Genomic DNA, 24,794 nt, shown 5'->3' with positions numbered 1-24,794 from the left:
GTGGGTCACAAACATTATTCCGAGGTAAAAACCTTCAAAGGAAACAAGAACGTCTGGATTTTCATTAAGATTACATTTTCAGTACGCTTTAGATATAACGTCTCGCCTTGTTGCGTAAGAAAATATGAATTAGCACTGGCTTCTCTTTGAATGAAAATTTTATTCCTTTTTCATGCCTTCAAGTTTCCCGAGAGACCAATTAAGCCACTCGGCTTGAGTAGGTGGCTTCGTGTTAACACATAAGAAAAATAGCCCCAGTAAAACTTTTATCCTCATAGCTGTAACTTTTTATTACTGCGTTTAAATGAATACTTTTCATCCACTTATCGCTATAAGTGTCTACATATATTTAGTAATTTATTCTGTACATCATATCATTAACCATAGATATGTAATATGTAGATTGTGGTTTTGTGGCTAACTCAAAAGTACTAAACTCTGTAAAAAGGAATGCAAAAATATATATAATATGCAAATCGAATTATTTATTTTGATACTTAATAGATAAAACAAATTTTTATTCAGGTTCCATTCTTGTACTTACGTTTATAAAAATATGAAATTACACAAACATACGCAATCTAATAATATCGTTACATCTTGTATATATTTATGTACAATTGTTGGATGGATTGGAAAAACGTAAAAAAAAAATTATCTGTGCGTAAAGGTAAAGATGCATCACTATCTTGGATGGTTTTCACATCATCGATGAATGATTCCATAAGCATCGCATTGTCTTAGATATCCACCTTCATCCGCATTGTGACAAACTTAAGAGGTGTTACGACAATACCCTTACCAGCGTCACGACTATCGACAGTTCTGTAATTCCTACAATCTTCGTTCAATCAATATCTATGGAATCGTTTCTTGGACGTAATTATTAGATTATTGCCAATGCATTCAAATTTTCGTACATATAATCAGGCGAAATAATAAACGTCTAATTCAAATGTTTAAAAGCCAAAATATTTCATTTCTCAGGCATGGGACTTCGGCTTTCCGAAATTTAATTGTTAAAGCAGATGAATCGTTTTCCAAAATCAATATTCACATCTGACAATTTAAACCGAGCGTCTCTTTAAAAATATTCAATATATTCAATGGAAAATTCCAATTTCTATTTTCTTTTACATCGACATTAACAATCATATATAATTAGCATAAAGAGAAACATTTTCCAATATGTGAAAAAATGAAAGGTCACCTTTTGCACATTAAGGTCACCATCTAGTAGAAAATAGTTTCGAAACCATATGAGAACGTTCTCGAATTTCCCAGGCACGTCGATAAAGAGATTTTCTACGCGAACCATGTGCAGCGTGCATAGTGCTGGCCTCGCGCAGCAACCATGAGAAATATACGAAGCTCATTGCCGGATTCGGAGACATGAATGCGTGGATCGCATACAATATCGGATGAAAAGGGAATGGCCGCTGCGGCACGATCTATCCCCACCAAAAACGCTGAACACCTGAGCGTCCCTGGGGGCAGCTCAGGAGGAACAGTCATTATTGCGCCAGTATAACATTCGCTTCCAGTTCTCTTGAACGAACCATCGAGTTTTCGAGACACCATCCACCAGATCACGATACGGCCGTGTTCACGATCGCCACGTTCCCTCGGTTCGTTGTTACGGAAAAGCAAAAACCGCGTGGCCGCCTCGAAACCGTCCCATTATTCGCTGAACGCGCGCGATACGATGAGATTGTTCTCGGCAAATAACGAAAATGTGACGTGAGATTGGCCTTAAGAGAGCCTTGGCAAGAACGTGACACGTTTCGCAGTCGGTCGTTCAGTGTGGCACGCACTCTGCCAAAATGCCAGTGAGAAGGACCAATTTTCACGCGTTCACCAGTGCGCTTGTGTCGGTACTGTTCTTGGTTCTGGTGGCGCTTCGCGTCGGCCAGGTAAGTTTGGCAATGTCCAGTCACAAAGTTCTACGTACAACACATTTTGCAACGATTTCTTTTACATTGTCAATAAATGAAGTGCTTTATGAAATATTCGTAGCTGTTTTTATTGAAATAATTTTTATTTGCAAAATACTTTTCTGTTACGATACATTATTAATCGATAGCCGAAGGAATCTTTCCGTAGATGCAGATGGAGGTAATTTCGTTTGAATCTCAATGATTTTTTACTCCAATCATATTACGATTGGTTTCTTGGATAGATAAGACCTCACTATCCAATGACTTTAATCAACTGTTATGAATTACGTATTAATCAGACTTTTGTGGACCTTTTTCTCGGTGTCCCCATCGAAAAGTACATTATACACGCCGGAATGCAGGCTTGATGCAGTTCCGCTGTTACCTGTATCGCTGTCGTTTATTCATCTGTGTATCGGCACGAGTTAAGATCAGCGATACGAGATCGTCGTTGGACAAACAGAACCGCGGGAAAATAGTCAAATCAAAATGGAAGATGACTGTTCTTTATCTTGCTGGGATAACGCGAGATGCATATAAACGCACGTTCGCCGACGATAAATCGCCACGATCGAGTGCCGAGTCTCCAGCTGACTCATTCATCTCGCGCAAATACACTCCCGTCGCTTCTAAATCGATGTCACTGACGTTCAATCGTTAAACAAATTAGAAAAATGTACAATAAACTGCAATCATAAATCGGTCGTTATCTAACGATTCCAATAATTTACTAAAATCTTCGTCTATCATCTTATTAAGAGAATTAGGAAAAACCACAAGGATCCACAAGGATTGAACGGTATTCGAACGTAGTATCGCGAAACCGTTCTTGGAAAAAGCAGATCGCTTAGACATTCGCGTGCTCACCACGCAATACGATATGATACAGTAATCTATCGGCAAGTAGGTACGCTAACGGCCGCAAACGTTGCCTTTCCACATTGTTTCGGTAAGAGCGTTGCGCTCTCTCGCCGAGAAAAATTCAGATAGACCGGCTGGAGCATGGCCAGCTTCGTTGGTTTCTGCGAGAACGCGATACAGGAATGCATGTCCAGCGGGAGGGCTGCATCGTTGGATGGCACGGTTCTCTCTGTCTCGTTCCAGTCGAAATATATCGTACGTTGAAATGCCGTGGATCCTCTGGATCTGCCTATGGCCAGCAAGAATGCGGGCTACCACGAACGCGGCCACGCGTGTGCGTGTATCGATGGGACGGGCATCGAATGCGTGAATTGCACAATTACGTGTGCTGGATAAAAGAGCGAACAAACGAACGGTGTGTATTTATGCGTGAATTGAATGGGAGATATAGAAACATGTTTAAAGCTCGTACCAATGGAATGTAAATACTGGGTGAATATGAAAAACATTAGCATTATTCATTTCTTCTCTTAAGAAAATGATTCCTTTTAGAGGTACCTTGATATAAAGGAAATCTTAAGCTATTCATAAGCGAATTTTCCATTATGGCTAATGCAGAAGCGTAAGTTATTTTTACAAGAAATATCATAATCTCTGGGTGACTAGATATTTGTCTGAACTTGTTCATAACGCGTACATAACGCCCGATGCAACGAACACCCGGTATGTATCGTGCAAACACGTACCGTTTAAGTGGGCAGTGAGAAACAATGATGCACACAGCCGCTCGGCCGTATACCACTCCTCGCCGACCGAACTTTTACTTAATTAAAAAATCTATTTAACAGGAAACTGGCCTTGCCTCATACGGGGTTATCTACTACGTAAATCGTAGATACAACTTGGCTTTGGTTCGAATCCCGCGCGTATAAATAGACCTTCCTCTCGGGACCCTCTTCGTGAATCGAACGTGGTCTTTTTACGTACGCACAATTACGTTCGTGTCAGCGGCGAGAAAACGCATCGGGGATACACAGCGAATGTTATCGAAATCAGCGATATGCTCTGGAAAGCTTCGCCACACAAGAGATTCGAAAGCAAGTTGCGCAAGCTCGCAGGGAATTTTAATGGCGTTCGCCGGCTGTCGAGCTGAGCATCGGCGAATTAATTGCAAACGCTTGTACCGAACTTGCCAAGAATCTTAAGGCTCTTCTCATTTCTTTGCGATACTTGTCAATCGAGGACATTACCGATCATCCGTAATAGTAGGTGGCCTTATTAAAGCGTGCGGCCTCGCGCTGATCAATTTACACAGCGTCGCCTTATTAATATTTATGAGTTAGCCTACCATATCACCGCGATATAGAACGCACGGACTTGATCTGTGACACGCCGAGGTGACAAGTTTGGGTTCGTTAAGCAATTATTTTGCGCCAGTTTCGCTATGCTTCTTGCACGTGTACGCGCGGTTGCGAGTCGTACGCTACCGTCTCGAAGAATAGAACGCAATAAACGAGGATAATCGTAAAATCGCGCTACCGTTGCTTGATAATTCCACATTTTATTCAACAGATATTTCAACGCGCGTCATCCAATTCCAGCTAATGGTAACATACCTTATGGAATAATTTTTGTATGGTCGAATTATGATCCGATTAACCCTATGGAATAATTCTTGTATGGTCGAATTATGATCCGATTACGAGAATTTCCGGATGTAAAAACACTGTAAATACTAAGCTTGCTGTTTGATTTTATTATTTGTAAATTTTTGCAAAAACCATCAAAATTTCAGATTTTTATTTTGACGAGTATTAAAATCGTGCAGGTGCTTTTAGTAAAATTAACGTTAATTTTCATTACGGTGGAATGAATATGAAAGCACTTGCATACTGGCAGTAATTGCAAAACCTGGATTATGTCGGAAATTTTTATGAGATGAAAATATAAATAAATATTTTTTTCCTACATGGTACAATAAAATATACGTTAAAGCTTAACATGTAGTTTTCGTGAACAAATATCTTTTCTTATATAGTATCTACTCTTTTCATGGTTCAGAGTAACAGATGTGTGTCACAACTGGTGTGACTACATACGGTAGAAAAAGAGCGCGATCCTCTTAGTTAAATATTCAATCATGTCGAAATGACGCAACGCAAACTAGACATCGCCGCGTCGAAAGAAAAATCCATTCCTTCATTTTTGCACTCATCCGTGTGCGCGACATACCATTGCGCGTCCTCGAGAGCGACAGTCTCGCACAGAAAATCTTATGCTTCTCATATACCTATCTTATTTCTCAACGAGCGGAGGAATTCTCACTTTCCGCGAGAATTCCACGAGGCGCTCTGTGAAATCCGCGATCACGCATGTACACTCAGCATCGTTCCTTCTGTGGCAATCGACAGAATTTAAAGCGTGACGGCATCCCTCGCGTTTATTCCATCTTTGTAATCCTCTTACGTCGGACATTTTTCGTCGAGCAGACAACCGTGCGGGTTCGTAAATTTAGCCGTTTATAAGTCCACAAACTGTGATCGGAAATCACAACTACAATGCTCCAACGATGACATTCTATCCATTTTTGACATGTTGGACTTCGTCTAAGACCTTGGACTTAAGGATTATATTTTCGTATCGGTTTCGTACTGCGTCTCTTTTTGTAATGAAGTTTAAAGGTTAAATCAAACCGACGGATTCGTTACTAGGATAGTATGTGAATGTATAGATGTAACAGTAAATACGTAGACATGTTATTGAAAATAATATTCTAATCGGTTAGCTTGATCATTCTGGTTACAAGACCAGTTTGATAAATTAGAATATCAAATCTTAACTAGATGCAATAATATCGGAATGGTTTCTTCGGAAATGTTTCATGGTTCGCCGAAGGCATGATGCAACGCACAATTAATTCTTACATGGTATATATTACATACGGTCGATCAATTGACAAGATTTTCAACGAATTCGTGCTCTTACTTGGATCTCTTTGAACGAATTCACTGGTTGGGTAGGAGGATGGACAGAGAACGAGCAAATGTTGTCGAAGGATTTTTTTCGTTTTGCTGCAGTGTAAGTGCACCGCCATATACAGAGTCTTGTACAAAAACGGACAGAACCGTTGCATACTTTTCCTCTCATTGGCGTGTCCATTTTGGGAGAACGAGCACGGACCAGATAGCGTCTCTGCCTACGCCACAGGGGCGGCCTACGTTCGGCCGCGATAATATGTCTTTCGTTCGAGATTGCGAAAGGTACGAGAACGGGTACGAGAGGGTTACGAGCGCCGGGAGAATATCGACGATCCACCCAACGCATGGCTGGCTATAACTACTCGCAGCTGGTATATCATACGTTATATCTACATCGAAGATCAAACACGTACACACGACCGGCGACACGGAAGCATAACGCGTATTGTCCGATTTTAGACGACAGAAACATGTTCCAACGTTGCATATAAAATACTTTCTTTATTATGATAACAGTGAGATATCTATGGAGATTGGAGATTTTGTAACTAGGATATTTCTCGGTTCTCCTGGTTGATTATATGACACGGTGCTTCGTTAAGTTGGACTTATTGAGGTAGGACTATTTCGAATACGGGTTCCACAGATTTATATGAATTTAGTTCAGGAATAACTAAGGGGAAGTTCTATGTGTTTAGAATAGTGTAACTGTAATTCTAATTGTCAGATGTTCAACTAGTTATGAAAAAAGCATGTTTGGAGTTCGGAAGAATTTGAATTATTGAAGAATAATGATGTGATAATAAGTTATTCTCCACGACTGACACTAAGTGTGACTGAAGTGAGAATGACGATAATAAGATTTCAAATTTTTGAACAATTATGTCAAATGTTATTAGTATGGAGATATGGACCATGTTATAAAATTTTTGTTGAATCATTTCATTTTCTCATAACTGATTGGCTACAAACAAGTCTAAAGTAGTTACAGCTTCTTATAAATTATTCAGAATCATTACTTTGCTAAATTTCGTTCAAATTAATGAGGATCACATCTGAAGTAGAATTAATGTTCGAATTAGTCAAATCAAATATGTATGAGGTTGCATCACCTGCAACACACTCTGATTACCTAAATCCAGTTAAAGAAATGAAATTTGTACAATCTTGATTAATTACGCTATTACGCTTTAAAAATGTTGTGGCAGTCAGGTAGCTGGACCAAATATGGCCGAACAGTTTATAACCATCATGCCAGTCTGCTCTTTTTCTCTGGCATCACTGCACTTTCGAACACACTGGTACGAAGTTCTTTTACATAGGAATGCAGATGTTCGAGGCTATGGAAAGATACAGCGTTAACGCTGCGAGGCGTCGTTTTTTCATCGATTTGCATTGGTAAATTCTAGAATGATCTGGCCGCTGGGAATCACGCATCGTTTCAGCGTTACGAGCTGCGCTGTGTATCAGAGCGAACGGAAACGGTGCTAATGATGACGCGTTCCAGCCGCGGCGTGCATACTATGCATCGTACTACGTACAATACGCGATTTCACCGCTATTCCCGACTTCATTATTTTCCCGCCTATCGAGATATTACTAAACGCCAATGAAAGTGAATATGTTTAAACAATGCTGTCGCTCATAATTCTTCATATATCATTTAATGCGTATAATACGCGAAATTCATTTATTCACGAATCATCGCGATGAAAATTATGATTGTGAAAAGATAACATGAAGTGCCATGAACATATCTTTTTTTTTGCACATTTAAATTTCCTATCAATATATGTAAATTCAAAGTCCAATGATAACCGGTGTGTTATGGATTTATCGTTATTAGAAATTAAAAGACATTACGTGTGTAATTTTCTAAGCGACGTAATTTCTGAAGTAAATAAATCTTGAGACTATTGATGGCTATGTTCTACAAGTTTGATCAGTTCAGACGAAATGCAAGTGCGCTTTTTCCCAAAAACACGCGCATGAAATAATACATGACATCCATATTTAGTTAGAGACTATGAGTTTCTAAACTTTTATAGCTATGTACCATACTATGTTCATACTAAAGTTTATCTACAATTTTCTCAAATTAAGTATATCGTCAGTTGTACCATCTTCTCCTGATATTATCATTTCATTAGAACAAAAATTTTCAGATTTTTAATAAGGTATGCACCATATCTTTTGTTATGCTTCTTGGGTGGCAAAGCCTAAGACAAAGGAGCTTCGAGCTCTGAATATTCTCGGCTACGCCGCAATTAATTCTTTCTTCATTCTCATTCTCGTTTTCTTAATGCCAACGATGCTGACAAATAAGCACCGTACCGAGTATTCGTCTTCCTCCTACGCCGCAAGGCCAGCAAAGCGTTAATACCTCGTTAAAATATTTCTCGGGAAGCGTCGTAATTAAAGGCGATCCACCTTGTCACACCTTCTATCACCATCGTGCAAATCGTTGGACAAACACGAGGAAATAGTCGTGTAATTAATGCCTCGACTACTGAATAGATAACGATATCATTCCAAATACGAGGAACTGCGATGGTAAACGAAGCAAATACCAGAAGCAAAAGCTTCAAACAGATACAAGAAAATGAATTTTTCTTAATTTGATAAGTTACATTATCTGTTACTTAAAAGCTATGAACTTTCAGCGTTTATCACATTCAGAAATTTCAAGGAAGTATAAATAAAGTGGATTGGGTAAATTTATTTATTTCTATTTTACACTTTCATCTCTTTCACTCACGGCGTAATTAGCATTTATCATAGTGGTACTCTTAAAAACTCGAATAAATTAATAAATCGTTTACCATTCCAACTTCTCAATTACTAAATAATTTTAACGGTACCCAGCAACTTTTACCATTTTCTAATACCGACTCTCTTGTAATAGGACCAGTAGCTATTTCTTCGTCATTTTATATAGCGAAAAAATGCAAGATCGTTAAATCCTCCGATGAAAAACCGCGTATTTAATATTACCATCGTCGGTGGAGAAGACTCGCTCGTTCCCAACCGGAGGAACACTGCCACAAAAGTTCGATTCTCTTGGTTCGTGGTTTCACCGGTGCTTCCTCGACTTCCAGATAGGATTCACGGACGCTTACATCTTTACGACAATGCCATTTCGTACGCGGCGAGATGTGTTGCCAGCGGACGGGTTGTGCACGTACACGTCGAACACAAAGGGAACTCGGGGTACTGCACACGAAGCGTGAAGAACGTACCTCTCCGTCGATTTCGTCCTGGCGTCGCCCTCGGGAGAACTACGGATATAAATCACGATCTCCACTGACGTGGCTGATTTGCCGACTGCCGTGGGCAAACCTATATGACTGCTCCATGGATCGAACCATGTCAAGTGTTTAAACTACCTATGGGCTCCGGTCCACGGAACCCAACGTGGTACCAGCGGGAGAAAAGGGATACGGAGGAAGAAGAAAGACGAACGTACAGAGCGTTTCAGAGGAGGAATTGTAAAGTTTTGGAGGATATAATATGAATAATAATGCATAATTCATAGGTGGTAGATATCGTGGAAATGTCTGTTTGAGAGATTATACGACTGAAAATCAGAAAAAAGGGATACAGATTGAGAGAAAAGACGAACATAGAGAGTATTTGAGAAAAGGAGTTGTAAACTTTTGAAAGATACGGGTAGTAATGATCGTCAATCTATAGTTATCGAATAGATATCATAGAAATGTTTATTCAAAGATTATACGATTCCCCGTACCAATTGGTTTCTGCGAGTAATATAAACGTATCTGTTAGATATCCGGAGAAAGTGTGAAGAATCAAATGCGTCGTAACTGACTAAAACGCGTATTTATATTATTATGAACAGCCAACTTTTATATTCATGTTTGCCATGATCACCCTTGTTTAATCATAGATACTGCAATTTTCATTTCAGTGACAACCAAGTTAGCTTTGAAGCAACCTGTAAAACCACGAATCGTACTCCTCGAATTCCCTCGGTTCTACCGTTCGACTCGAAATCGAATTCACCTGGGCTCTGAATTCTTCATCGTTTTCTGGGAAACGAGGTAGAACGACCCAGACTGCCGCATGAAATCGCACCGCTGTTTTAATGTCCCGTTCCTCCAGTCATGCACTTCCTTCTTCATCGAACTTCTTGCTGTTCTCTTTCTCCTGTTCGACGCCATTATCCATCGGTTAGCTCATCGGTTTATGAGTCGACGTTCCGAAGGACAATCGTCGGAAACGTATCGCTACATCGGATCTCCCGTAAACTCGGTGTCCCATCAAGTTTCGATACCTTCTTTATTTCGTACTTCCTTTCATGTGGCGTCACCCTTTCCAATCGAATTGTTCGTTGGGTACCGTAAAATACGCCAGCATTCGCCGCGTACGGAATCGTTGTTCTGCTGGAACAATAAACGCGCGCCGTGTGTTGCCGTTCGCAAACGTAATGATACCGTTTCGCGAAAGATAAACGGCATAGTTAAGAAAATAGTATCGGAGCAGTGATATCACTCCGTCCCGTTGTCATACACTCTCATTATCCATGTTGTGCGAAATTATTGAAACGTTTTCATCCAGATTTCTACGCTTGTTCCTTCGAACGTTACGTTTGGGTACTGTCCTCATGTGCAATATAGTAATCTGATTACGTTGTAGTAGAAAATTCTACGCATCAAAAAGATATCTATGAAATTGATGGAACATATACTCTTCTATGCTTGGTAATTTTAAATGAAAATTCATGAAAGTAGATTTTTGATAATTAAATGTGGATGTTTATGTGTATTTATGACAAGTTTGTGGAAAAACGTACAGTGACATATTAAATACAGTGATTGGAAGAAGTAATTCAGAATGAAATGTGGGATTTGCTAAAGATATGCTTCACTGCATAATAAGGATACGTGCAAATATTTCTTGTATCCACTTCATAGAAGAATATATAAAATACTTGTTATAATGTTTGGTAGATAAAATAGATCTCAATCTTCCTTTAATATGGGTGAACATATGAATTTACATAGATATTTGCAATCTAGTGTTCATAGTTAATTAAAATATTCGGTATACTGCTATACATTTAGAAAGATATCGTAAATTTGAAGCTTTTAAAACATGTTCTTGTGAAGTATACATAAAAACTCAAGGACGGTCGTTTAGAAGTAAACTAGTTAATTTACAAATAAAAAACAAAATAAATATAACAACTCGAAATCGAGTGCTTAATGAAATAGTGCATTTAACTTAAGAACAATTTCGAAAGATTTATGTACAGCACTCCTGTCTGGAAGTCAAGGCTTTCGAAGCCGCGGGAGCATCGATTTCGCCACGATACGATAGCTGGACCAGTGACCTCAACCGGTCATAAAATCGAGCGTAGTTTTGCCTTTTTGCTTTTAAATTTCGTCGCTTTCACTTTTCGCCATACTTTTCCGTCTGGCCACTGGCTGAGACTCTGTCTTGCTCTTCGACGAACTCTTTCGTTCGTAATGTTTCTCTTTCAAGACGACGAGAAACGCTCGATCCCGTTTATTAATCGGAATGCGGCTCTGAGAGAAACGTTCAAGGCAGCACGCAATTCATATTCAGATTCGAAGTTGCAAACACGCCAACGAAGTTGTAGAAAAAATATTTTATAATTATGATCAATCATAAATAACATCTTTTTTAAATCATTTCTTTTATTCTGACTATGTTATATTGCGTATTTGAATAATTTGATTTGAAATGAATACAAAATTAATGATGATAGATAAGAATCTAGCAATTTCTAGCCATTTTAGATTCTGATAAGAGAACTGGAACTAATTGCAACGATATCATGATATTTTAATAATTTAATCGGCTTGATGAGTGGCTAGCGACAGAGTAGCAGAAGTTACACGTGAAGATGAAATATGTATTAATTGCTATGCTTTTATTGCACTTGCACGAACTGCTTAAACTCGATGTAGAATTAATCACGACGAGAGGCTCCCTTTCTTGGAATTCCGATAGAAGCTATGGAAACCTACGTTATTTTCATTTCAGTGGTTTTACATTCAACGCAGGTTTAACGGCGCGACGTCGGAAAGTATCCGATTTTCTCTACCCAGACACAAAAAGATGATTCTCTTTCAATCTGTCTAATGAGTTATCGTTGAAGATTAAGCAACCATACAGTCAGCCGCGATAAACGATCCGCCGTTGATACAACAATTTATTAATAAGCATACCTGGGTCCGAGCGTAAGTCTACGAAATTTGCAATCGTGTCAGAGATTAATTAAAACCGCGTAGAAAAGGCTGTCGAGGTACCGAGGTTCTCTGGGCTTTATTCGCCATGTATCGTTCATTTTAATTTCTTCCATGTGTGCCCGCGATTATTAAAGAAGAGCTGCTCGCTCTACGAGAAATTACATCGACCGCCGCCGCTGTAAGATTTATTAATTGCACCGTACGTACGTTCCTCATTCAGGTTTTAACAGTTCAATTAAAAACAGCGATAACTGGACTACGATATTAACATCGACCTCATCGATTAAACGCCATATGATTATACGGAATTTGTATTTCGCGTGATACTTCATCGTTCAAAAGTACTCGGACACTTGCTTCTTTATATTATAATAACTTTGCATGATAGCATACTATGGCACTATCGAACTGATTTTTAAATATACTATACGCAATAATTAAATTGATGTTTATAATTTTTGAAATTGTTGGAAATATTTTGGTACCTCACAAGCTTATTGTTCTTAGATATTTTAATTTGTGAATTATAATCTACATTAACAAAGATTTCCTGCTAAGATGAAAAGACTTCTGGCGCAAAGGATGATATTATAAAATATAATATTAAATATTTGCAGATATATACAGATATATACAGACATACAGTAAATAGCAGTAAATTACAATAAATTACAATGGATAATTTAAATCTACAGTGCGTTAGGTAGTAAACGCTGCTTCTGATTATCAATTAATCATTAACTTATATTCACTGAAATATTTCAATTTCAAAATTCATTTTAATTAAATTCACTATCTTATTTTCCCATATACATTTGAGTATTCTTTCTTCCTACAAATCTCCTGTATAAATGATCACGTAGTATATGCGTATACATATACGTAGCTATTGTATTAAACTGGCGCCATAGTTCCTTTGTTCGTATCACGATAAAAAATCATTATGGTAAAAATTCACCGAGATAGGTAACATCGTAGATGCTGTAGGGAACAGCATTGGCATCCACCCGTTCAAACACCTTAACATTATTGAAACTTATCGTTTATCTATTTATCGACGCAGGTGGTGAAGGTAATAAGCATCGTGGCTCTCGCGCCACGCGCGTTTCGTATAATCGTAATAATTTCACGCAATTCACTTTCGCCATTCAATAACACGCATGCAGAAAGCGTATAGTATACACCCATACACTGACCATTAGCCAACACCAACGTATAATACCACACATATGTATACATAAACGCGCTCGCGCGATCTCTTGCGGTTATTAAACCTACGATACGCGGTCATACGTGTGAATGTATTCATGACTGTGCGTGTGCATTTCTATTAGTCCGTAATATATACAAGAAACAAACTCGTTGCGAATCTCATCTCCGCGTTATTTGCACAAGGCGTAATCGGTTATTTTTCAGAAAGAAAGCGGATTCCTTGGCGCGAAGATTTATGTAACTTAAAACGACAGAATCGATCGCTTGAAACACAATGACGCACGACAGAAGAGTAAAATAATGGAATACCATTAGCCACTATACAAATTTAACGTCTAACGTTTCATGGTATACTATACAAATTTCATAAAAACGTGACCGATATCCTATACGTATTGTCGAGAACGAAGGGGTGAAATCAATATTTTCGATCGTTAAAATTGCAAGTGGTAATAATACGAGGATCATATAGACATCGTTCGGTTTCAACAGAGCAAGCTTTATGGGCTGTTTTTCTACCACGAGCAAACTGATTAGAGGAACGCTTATTGAAACGATTGTATCGTTCCTAACTACCAATGCAACCGATCATGCTGGCTATAAAAGTACATATACGTTTCTCTATCGAATTAAGTCGATATCCATCGGCAGTGTGCGTGTTCAAATTTACAAGGTCTAACGAAGGTAACTCAATATATTACGCGCGTTCCTTTCATCGTTCCACTAATTGCGTCGAGTGCATCAAATATGCTTTCACTTGATGTTTTAGAAGAAAATCACGGAGGCTCTCTTCGAGCGCATTGTCTCGTGAACGACGCGGAACATAATAGAACGGAATGCGGGAGCTCTCCCGCGAGTCGAACGCTCGCTCGCACACAGAGCGGAATCTTCTGCGGATCGCACACTTTCACGTGTCCCGGCTTTTCTTTCGAACCGTTTCTACCATGCGTAAATTTAACAGACAGCGTGCCAGGGCCCGGTGCACACTCTGCTTTCACTTACACGCTTTCGGGTTTCGAGAGGATCGCGCTCCCGTAAAAGTGGGAGGAGATGACGCGCCCGCTCGATCAGATACCGCGAAACTTAAATTTACAATTACTTCCGACGATGGTTGATCTGATAATTTTCGAGTCGAATTATTGAACGGACGAGAGCGAGTTTCATCTCTTACAAAATGTCTTGTAGCTTTCGCGAGGCTCCTCCCAGTCCTTAAATATTACAAACAATTAAGCCAATCGTGGCCACTGAGGCCTTTTTATGAGGTGAGTTCCTTGCGATGCGGGTTTTAATTCATCGTTTACAACGGAGATTGCGTTGGGTTATGATGTTTCTTTTTGTAAAATGGGGACAATTTGGAAAATAGTATGGGCAAATGTTCAACATTTGAAATACTATTGGTATATGATAAAGCGATGCTACTTTTATTTTAAATAATCTTATACTTTGTAGTTGGTTTGTCTAGTAGTTCAAGTTAGTTCCAAGATAATTTAAACAACAATATACGTATTAATATTTACGATAAAATGGATAACATTGTACATAGTTTTCTACATTTCAGACTTCACTCGATAATTTCACAATCACGGTATTCAAACCTAAGTTTTGAACCCAATAAATTCGTAATTCTCATAAACCGAATTTACCTTGAACAATATATCATGTATTTTGAAATACGATAAATACGTCTGTTCTCTTCGACTAATCAATAAAAACTACATCTTATGTTTACTCACGACAAAGAGGCTATAAAACCAATGTATGTATGTACATATATAAATATCTACTGATGGCGAATGCTTTTGTATCGATGAGGAGGAAATCGAAGTTTCACCGAGTCCCTCTTTCAGTCAGAAATTTCTTCGAGGATCTTCCTTCTCGGAAGTCATTTGTTTGTTCGCGTACCGTTCGACATAACCGTTTTCCCTGAATGCTTCCGTGTAAACGGTCATTATTAAACAATGTGTGTGTTAAACAATGTGCCGTTAAACGTCCAGGCATAAAACTTGCCAAACGATCGGATCGCAAATTGTACGACGAAACGGTGAGCGCCATTTCTGGCGAAAATGCCGCTGGCTTGGGTTTCGGTGGACGCGAAGAAAAAGGAGAAAAGGGAAAGAACAGGAAGAAAGGGAAAAAGAAAAGAAAGAAAGGAAGGAGAGAAAATCGACGACACAGACGGTTAGACGAAAGAACCTGAAGAAGGCAGGGTCAATAACATACGTTTCGGCTGTCTCCTTCTTCCTTTTTCCTCGCAAGATAATTCGAGAGCTGGCTCGAGCCCTCTGGCCAAAGAATGCGCTTTCTACGTTGCATGTATCCAGCGTACGTGCAAGCAGTTCGCATTGACAAACGCCTTAGAGCTCTGCCTGTAATAATCGTAAAGAAAAGGAACAAAAAGGAACGATACATCTGATAACGTCGTAATTGTTATATTAATGTCTGGTAGTCTGCTTTGTACGTAATTTTATCGTTCGAAGGTGTTGCATGATCGCCACGTTACCTTCAGGGACGTATTTCTTCGTAATGATATAATTCGTGCTTCGGACACGGCCCAACTGTATGTTAATCGGAAGTATGTGTTTTTCGGGTTTACTCGAGCATGTAAATAAAGAATCATTTGGAATCATAGCTATAAACTCGAGCAGTTAGGGAAAGATTCTTAACAGATACTTCATAGATACTACGGATTTTCTTTCTAAGTGAAATCAACTCGTGAGATCGCTCTTTATTTACGAAAAAGGTGTTCGAATTCTCTACTAATTAATTCAGCACTCTATAAAAATAAACTTTCACGGTGCATTTCTCATTATTGTTCTTGTTGTGCTGTCGATGGTACAGACAAAACTAATTAATAACCAGTTCATTAAAATCACGACTCTACTTTCGACACACTGATATTTTAAGGCATTATATACATATTTTACCACGCTAATGTGTTTTGTATAAGTTCTCAATCGTGCAACTTTGAAACGCTCTATACTTTCGAACGTTTAAAGAATGCAGGCGATGAGTGGTGAGAAACTGATATATTTCCTTTTCAAGTTCAGGTTCCTGTGCGTTGGCGAACATATTGAGGAACGGAGAGTGTTTTCACGAAAAAACAATGGTACATCGAACGTGAAAGAAGGTCGGGTGGCATGTAAACAATTACTGCAAGTTGTTTCTTGAAACTTGCTTCCTCAGGAAGACCGGTGGCATTGTAAACGCCTGTAGTATATTACAGTTTGCGAGTGTGACACAGCAGCATTGTTCCACGGAGACGTGACTTCCTCGTATTTTTCAATTACTCGGCCGCACCACGTGCTGTTCCGCGCACGTTTAGTATTTTTCCAGAGCTTCGTTATAACTTTCCGCTTGGTAGACTTCCCAGTGAATCAAAAAAGATCATCACTGTTCTATATACGGTATTTATTTCTACGAACGAACGACAGTTTTATAGCGATCATACTTTTCAGAACGGAAGGACTCCATTTACTCGAATGAAATTTTAATTGGTGCCCGATTAAATGAATTACTGTCAATTGAATCCAATTAATCGTACCTTTAATGTTTTTAGTACAAATAAAAAATCGTAGGTAGTAAAGAGAATCACTGAATTCCTATTATGCGAATTCCAGATAGTGACTCACAAATATACTTGAACACACTGAACATAATAAAAACCTACCTATACATACGTAATGAGACATTGAGAGTAAAAGCGAACCACGATATTCAACAGATTGAGTAATTCATTGTCTAAAATGGATGTGAACAGAAAATATTCACTGCAGTAATTGATTTCGTTATGCTACCTGACGAAGAGTTTGATTTGGACAAACCAAATTGTTTCATGTTTGTACGATTCATATAGCTTATTGGAATAAAGTTATTAGGAAAAGATGAATGATATATTAAGTTAAGAAATAATACGACTTATAATTAGTCTGCTTTTACTCTCTCTGCCTCGTTTGATGGTAAATATTCAAATACTTTCGTGAGTCACTGCATATAAACTGTCTATTTTTCGATAGATACAAGTAAGTAACCACTGTGACCAAAAAAAGGTAGAGTTTGAAAAGTTTTAAACAACACGGCCTATCCTCCGGCTACTTCTACGAACTTGGATCGAAATGTGCAATACGTATCTCCTACTCCTCCCGAAGAAACGATAAAAAGAATCGGAAATCCTGATAAACTACGGCCATCCAAAGAGAGCAGTAAAACTTTCTTTCGAAACCCCTTTATCTCGAACAAGCAGAAGTTTCACGGTTTAGCGGCGGTGTGTACTCGAAACCCTATACCTATTCACGTATTTAATAAAACCGATACGGCGAAGCGAAGGTTCGCGTATGTCCGACGTTTCGATAAGTCCGCCAATATATTTCATTCGATTCGGAAAAAATAGTCGCCGCTTCACAGTCGATACTATTCCGCCCTCGTTCCTGCGGTTCGCATACTTGCCCCATGGGTGTGTACTATCGGAATGTGTTGAAACATTGCGGCCACAAGGCGGTCGGATTAAATCTTGATACATTGCCGCTATCCACGCGTAAAATTCGCGCTCGCGCGAGCACACCATGCGCGCGCGCGCTCTCGTACACACACACACCTCTATGAAGATGTTGTTACACAGTTTCGCCTATGTAGACGAAGCCGAAAAAATTCATTGATTTATCGACCGGGCTTTTGATTGTCGATAGCGTGCATTCTATCGTAGCGAATTACTAAGTGGCCACTTGCCCGCCACGGTTCCTTGTACATGAATTATTCTATTTCGTGACCGGTCGTCGCGCGTCCGCGCCGGCTAATTGTTGCTTTCCCCGTGGACGAGTAAAATCGCTCGTTAGCGAGTTACATCGATCGTTGATCCGTTCGAACGCCGCTTCCAGCCCGTGTTCCTCGTGTCCCACGCGAAATTCGCCAACAACCCGACACGTTCTAGATGTTATCTAACCAACACGCTAGCTCGGATCGCGTTAACTTTCGTTTATATAAGCAGCCGGTTCCGTGATGTCACCCTCATTTTCTTCTGCCCACTATTCTCGTCTCTCCGCTACCTGGACAAGGCACAGTGTTCAGCAATTGATTGCGTCACTTTAGACATCAAACGGGGAGGGGAGGAGGGGGCGTGTTCCATGGCGTGAGCACACGTTTTTTACGTCTCCAACGCAGGAAGAAAGCTATGCTCGCTACAATGTCGACTTCGATTAACGTCTAGCACGCGACCATAGTTTCGCGTGAATCCACCAGAGGAGATGTATAAAAGATTTCGTGTAATATCAAATGTTGCGTGCATTTACGACCCGCCCAATGATCGTGAATCATAGTAATTACGCACATACCGTGATTCTCCTTACGATCGTAGAAATTAGAAAAGACCGCTGCGTTTCTTATAATGATGCAATGGTAGAGCCGTGTCCTTCATTGGAGCTCGTCTCACATTCGATGCCTCGAGGACCTCTGGTCTCGTTTCTTCTCCTGCCCGCCTCTCCTTGAAGTATTCGTTAATTGGAGCTACCGTATCGATTACGTAAAGCCTCGGGTCTCGAGCCTATACTCGCAATCAGCCTATAATTAACGCATTCCTTTTTCCAGCAAGCGCAAGTTTCAAGAAAATGAGTTCGTTGTTGTTTGCAATACGGCTGGCAAATAGATAAGTAGGCTAAACGTATAACGGACTATAACGAAATAACAAGCCTAAGATCACAGCTAACTTTAGTCAAGGTATATTACAAAAACACGAAAGATTCACGAGGATCGCATTAACCAACGGAACTAATCGTTTCGAACGAAAGAAGTTGACATAAAAAGAAATTCGGAAGGATGTCATTCGTCAGTGTCGAAAGGAAGACAAAGGCAGTCTAAGTTTTGGTATTCTAAGGATAATAGAATATAGATGGCGAACGAGATAGGGATACCACAAGCATGCAGAACAGAGACCGAAAAAGGAGCAATCAGCAAAACGCAAGGACGCGCGTATACGTTACCATGTCGTGTTCTCATAATCGATTAGTCGTCCGCGAGGAGGAGGAATCCTTTTCTGTAACCCAACACGTCTCTGATCTTTCTCTCTTTCTCCGCGGAGAGAGGCCACTGAAGCATTTAGGACCGTTGGCCTTGCAACCGCCTACGTTCCAGACCTTTGTCTCGCTTCCAAGAGACTCGATGCTTGTCGCGGTGGCATCTCTTTTGCTCGTCTCTAGCTCGGTTCTATTTTATTGTTGGTGTATATCCGTCTGGCACTTCTGGACGTACTTATATGTATACCTGTCTACTATATACCGTGACAAGAACGTGGTGAGGCCACATGAAATTGAAAGTTAGCGTGGGTCGATAGCTGCCGCCCAGACCGGTCCAAGTTTACTTGGGCATTAAGTTAGCGATTGGCACAAGAAAATATCACCGATCTTTCGTTATGACTCAAGAGCTTCGATGGGTATGCATGGCCGAGCAAAAACTCGTGAATTTCGATCGTTTTCTATAGAGGTATCCGGTACATAATTCGCCATGGTCACGAGAATTCTTCCCCTTGTCTGATTGTAATTAATTAAATAATTTATAACCACGAGACGAACGGTGGACGCTTGAGGCCTGGTATGCGATCTTTAAAGGGCAAGGGGCAATTAACTGAGTATAATTAAAGCTGGCAGACTAATTAGCCTGGTATGTTAATATTAATTGTGTCTTGGTTCATATTTTTGTATCTTTTTCAACCACGATTCTCATGATCCAACTGTTGCTATCTCCAGATGTCGATATATCTATACCATACGCAAATGTTGGAAAACGAAAGTGGAGAAACGAGCTTCACCAATGAGTCCTCTTTCAGATTGAAAATCGACCATCCCGATGTATACATATTTTAATATTCGTTTTCACTGCTTATCTTTGCAACAGAGTAGAGAACATCTTTGTGCTGTTATATTCTAGTTGCAAGTGAATCTCTTAGAAACTAAACTAATCAATTACGTTTCTTTTTCTTAATTCATTAAATTCATACATGATAAGTATTCAACTCTAAAAAAAAAAGACCGAGGATTGATTACTATATGCAGAAAACAATTCCCAATTCGAACACAAATTTGAAAATATAATATTTGTGATACCATCGTTTTTCTTTACCTTCCAATATATGGAGTCGATTAGTATGGCTTCTGGCTGACCTAGATATCGCTTAGCGTTCATCAAAACAACTACGGTAACAAGCAAACAACTTTAGTAACGATCTACAGTAGTTGAATTGGTTACCAAAGTTTCGTTCGATCAGGCTGTCTGCTGTCAAAAGTCAATATAATTCTTGTTCAATCGCAGGTCACCGGACAATTATTGGACACGGAGTTTCAACCGACGGTTACAGCAACATGTAAGGCCGGCCACATGACGATACGAGTGAACCTGAATCAAAGTTTCGTGGGAGCTATTCATGCCAGAGATTTTCGGACGCCGCAATGTATGGCGCCCGGAAACGGCTCTACACACGCCACGCTCGCCATTAATCTTCTCGCGCCCAAAGGCTCCCCGGATTATTGTGGCGTTTTGGTAAACAACGTAAGCGATCTTTTCCATTTCTATGATTAAATCTCAAACACATATTGATACCACTTTCCAATGTGAAAAGATCTACTTGCTGAAACAAATGCTTTAAAATCGAAAAGTAAGGTCAGGTAAGATAAATGCTCAATTTACTGTTGCATTTTTCTTGATCTTCAGATATTACGAAACAATCTGTATAACTATGCTCGCAAAACGATATCACAGAAATATCAGAATAGAACACCGCGTTCAACTCTTATTACTTCGGCCGATAACATCAGGAGACTCTATTCGTTTGGTGGAAAACGTCGTCCTTCATTAAACACGCTTGCAACAAATTTCCCTTAATCTCGTTGTAATTCTTGCAGGACACCGAGGAGCGGTCCATTCCTATCGCGGTAAGGATACACAAGACGTTAGAGCTAGCGGATGATAAATTTTACGTGATCACGTGCGGAAAAGCTGGATTCAAAAACGCCAAGTACATATCACAGTTTATTAATATTATCCTGTATCTCGGTGGAATCGCCAGCAATCCACGAGAGTAGATTGCTACACAGAAAGACTTTAATATCCTAACACGACACGATAATTTCTTTGCTCAGGAACGAGACCTCGCTAGTATCTTTGCGCCTTTTGGACGGAGGCCACAAAGTGCAAGAGGCTATTTATGGTCACAACTACACTTTGCGTGCGGAGATCTCGCGACCAGATGGTTCGTACACAGCGTCTCTTACTCCGTTTCACCTCTTACGTTTAATTGGAATTAACGAGCACGCGTAGCGCGTGAACGCGACCGCGCGTTCACGCGTTCTCATCGATCTTTCTCGTTTGCAGGAATGTATGGAATCAAAGTAAAATCGTGTTTTGCGTTCAACAAACGAAACAGCAGCGTACAACTGATCGACGATAAAGGGTACGTTTTACATCCACCCCGTTTATCTTCATTTGTTCGTCCTCTAGGACGAATTCATTTATCAAAATCGTTCGTGTACCTATAAAATTTGTGGAAATCTAATCTATAATAGTTACGTAAAACTGTCGATTACTTTTTGTCGAACGGATCAATGATAATTCTAACAGAGTTACATAATTCCGATATGAATTTTACGCGATTCAAGCTGTCATGGCTGCAATCACGATCATAACCGGTTGCGTAACGTTCATTTTCCATGACAAAGGTGTCCCGTAAAGGCTCGGGTCATGACGAAATTCATCTACGATCGAAACACTGGCCTGGCGGATGCGACATTGTTCTCGATGTTCCGGTTCCCTGACAGTCCGCAGGTGCATTTTCAATGTGACATCGCCGTGTGCAGAGGTAAACTGATTCGCTGAATGATTTCCGATTACGGCCTGCTTCGAACTGGGTTACAGCGTGCCGTTCAACTCGGCTCGGCAATTAACATATACCCTCGAAACTTTCTTTGGACATTTAGTAAACGCGTTATTCGAACGGACACCGACAACCATAGTCGTATCGCGTCTAGGTTCGTTCGATTACGCTTCCTACTTTGCAAGAAGAGATTTCGGAACGCTTTCCTCCCAGTGGTCGAGCAAGTGTCGAACGGTAAATAATGCGTCGTAATAGATAACAGGTGAAACGTAAAACGGTTTATCTTCTTTTCCACCAGGAAGCTGCGGAACCCCCGTTTGCGAAGGCGATAACGAGGAAGATATAAAGGGAGCGTCCTTAATTAATGGGCAAAGCGTGAGCGGCGAGGAAGGAGTGCTCCTAGCCGGCACGAGCGTGTTCGTTCTTGACCCTGGTCAAACGCCATGTAAATATCGCACCATACTTTTCATACTATACCATCGCTTCCTGCTTACTCCGTGGATAACACCGCGTGATTATACTCATACCTCCTACTTGAACTCCTACCTCCGGAGTTGAATTAATTAGCCACCACGCAGCAGGTTCTCCATTTCGACGAGATTCTCTGTTCTCAATTTTCCACAAGAGAGGTTTCTTATAGTTGTTAACGCGGTTCTTGTTTCATAGCCGTTCAGACATTGTACGAGGATGGCAGCGTTCACCCGTTATGGTTGCTGTGGCTGGCAGTAGCTCTTGGCATTCTGTTCCTCATCATGCTGATAATCAATATATTCCTCTGCTCCGCGATGACCTGCAGCTGCACCAGGACGGACATTATCGAGAAAGAGCCATCGATTATCGAGGACTACGATCCGTATCGTAGCTGGCATGGCTCCCAATACGGCTCGAGGTTCGATTTTATTTCTCATTGCAACGACGTTTCAGATCATAAGAACACGAAGACGAAAGATTCCTTGAAATTCCACGGAACTTGTAATTACCCCGAAGGCGAAAGAGATTCTCTTTTAGTGCGGAGTGTAATTGAGATGTTTAGAAAAGGAGGATTCGAGGAATTTGCGTGCTTCGAATTGATTGAAACACGGTAGTGAATTCTTTGGATCGATTGCTAGCTTGTTGAAGGGAAATAATGAATATTGCTCACGTGAGCTAAACAACTATATGAAATGCATAGCGAAGAAAAAATACTTCTTTCTTTTCAAACATATTTTAGTCAATTTAGTATTGCTCGTGAAACTTGATGCTATATCGTACGTCATATTTAAAAAATATTCTGGCCTTTAATTATTGCTTTTGTATTCGAAATGACTAATCGTCTACGTGTTTGATCTATCAACGCATTGTCATCGAGATTATTTTTAGCAACGATCGAACACTCGACTGAATCATTGTCTGTGTTTAGGTACTCCTTAAACGGGAAGCAAGGATATGCTTCCGGAGGATCGACGATGAATTCAACCAGGTCGATATCGACGAACAGCGATCACTACGCCATAGTCCATTCAAGGCCAGGGAGCAGATATTCCGGACCAGGTCAGAAGCACCATCACCATCATAGAGGGCCGCCGTCGAACATCGGCTCGCACTATTCTGGAAAATAATATTCATCAAACTTACATATATAACGAAAAAAGAAGAGATGGATAGAACGAAGTATCATTTTGATTAATGTTTCGAACACAATTGAAGCTCTTTTATAACAACGCAACCACGCGTAACGGGTATCTAGATTCGATAGAGTCATTGCTCACACTGTTCAAAGACAAACTACATGAATATCGAGATAATAGACAATGGTTGATCCTTGACTCGAAACAAAAGCATACAGACGCGTTGCAATAATATGTTTAATTATATACTTAACAAAGAACAGTAATGAACACTTACACTGTTTGAGAATTCTTTTCGCGTTAAGGATTGACTTACGTATAGCTTGATACGTCCTCAATAGTTACTACTAATATATGATACACTTAGTTCGCAATTCCTGCCTTCAAAGAGTATGTTTGTATTAATATTCAACTATCGTCTGACTCGTACTCCCGTTTTCTCAAAAAGGCAGGAAACTTGAGAAAGATCAAACATTAATTTGTACGCAGATTCTACAATGAAATAACACGTTTCATTTGTAGGTATATCGAGATATGGCAATCCGTTCCATTTACTTTTAGTATCTCTGTACGAGAGAAGGTTCTTCAACTAGATCGTATATGTATCATATGATAGTCATAAATATAGGTACTTAGCATTCTTTTTTTACTATGTTGCGTAATATCTACTTAATTAAGATGGAATTAGACGAACGCTTTTGTACATAAATTCATTAATCAGAAACATCATCCTTTGTACTAGCGACGCGTAGGAACGTTCTTTCGTGCGCATGTATGTTTCTCGCACCGTTCAATTAGAGGTATTGAACAAAATTTGTATTTTGTATAAAGAGAAGAAAAAAAATCTACGAATTCTGGAAAATAGCTGGAATAAGGAATATAGTAACTTGAAAATTAATCTGTCGCGAATAACAGAATAAATTTTACATTTTGTACAAAGAAAGAAGAAAGAAAACTTACGAATTCTAGACAATGGAACAAGGAATAGACTTAGAGAGTCACTTCGTTTTTTCGTTGACACGAATTTTTATTGTTACAGCTCAATGAAACATTCCATGTTCAACGAGTTACAAGTATATGCCTTTTTAAATACAGTAAAAATGTAGAAAAAG

The 24,794-nt window shown here is 39.7% G+C and overlaps 2 protein-coding genes across 3 annotated transcripts in view; one reads left to right on the top strand and one right to left on the bottom strand.

Annotated features, from left to right (window-relative positions):
• LOC132905162 (uncharacterized) overlaps nt 1-24,794 on the bottom strand; it is a 153,597-nt gene that overhangs the window by 81,243 nt on the left and 47,560 nt on the right. The gene's annotated exons all lie outside the window — the stretch shown is intronic.
• Nucleotides 1,498-24,794, top strand: LOC132905222 (uncharacterized). The gene is made up of 9 exons (XM_060956306.1): nt 1,498-1,913; nt 20,518-20,754; nt 21,108-21,220; nt 21,345-21,454; nt 21,577-21,655; nt 21,921-22,060; nt 22,374-22,520; nt 22,742-22,964; nt 23,475-24,794. Exons 1-9 carry the CDS (start codon nt 1,824-1,826, stop codon nt 23,671-23,673), a joined length of 1,338 nt encoding a protein of 445 aa, XP_060812289.1. The 5' UTR covers nt 1,498-1,823; the 3' UTR covers nt 23,674-24,794.

This window comes from Bombus pascuorum, chromosome 1, assembly GCF_905332965.1.
Source record: "Bombus pascuorum chromosome 1, iyBomPasc1.1, whole genome shotgun sequence".
NCBI lineage: Eukaryota > Metazoa > Arthropoda > Insecta > Hymenoptera > Apidae > Bombus > Bombus pascuorum.
Note: the sequence above shows the minus strand (reverse complement) of the source record. Positions and strands in the feature narration are given on the sequence as shown.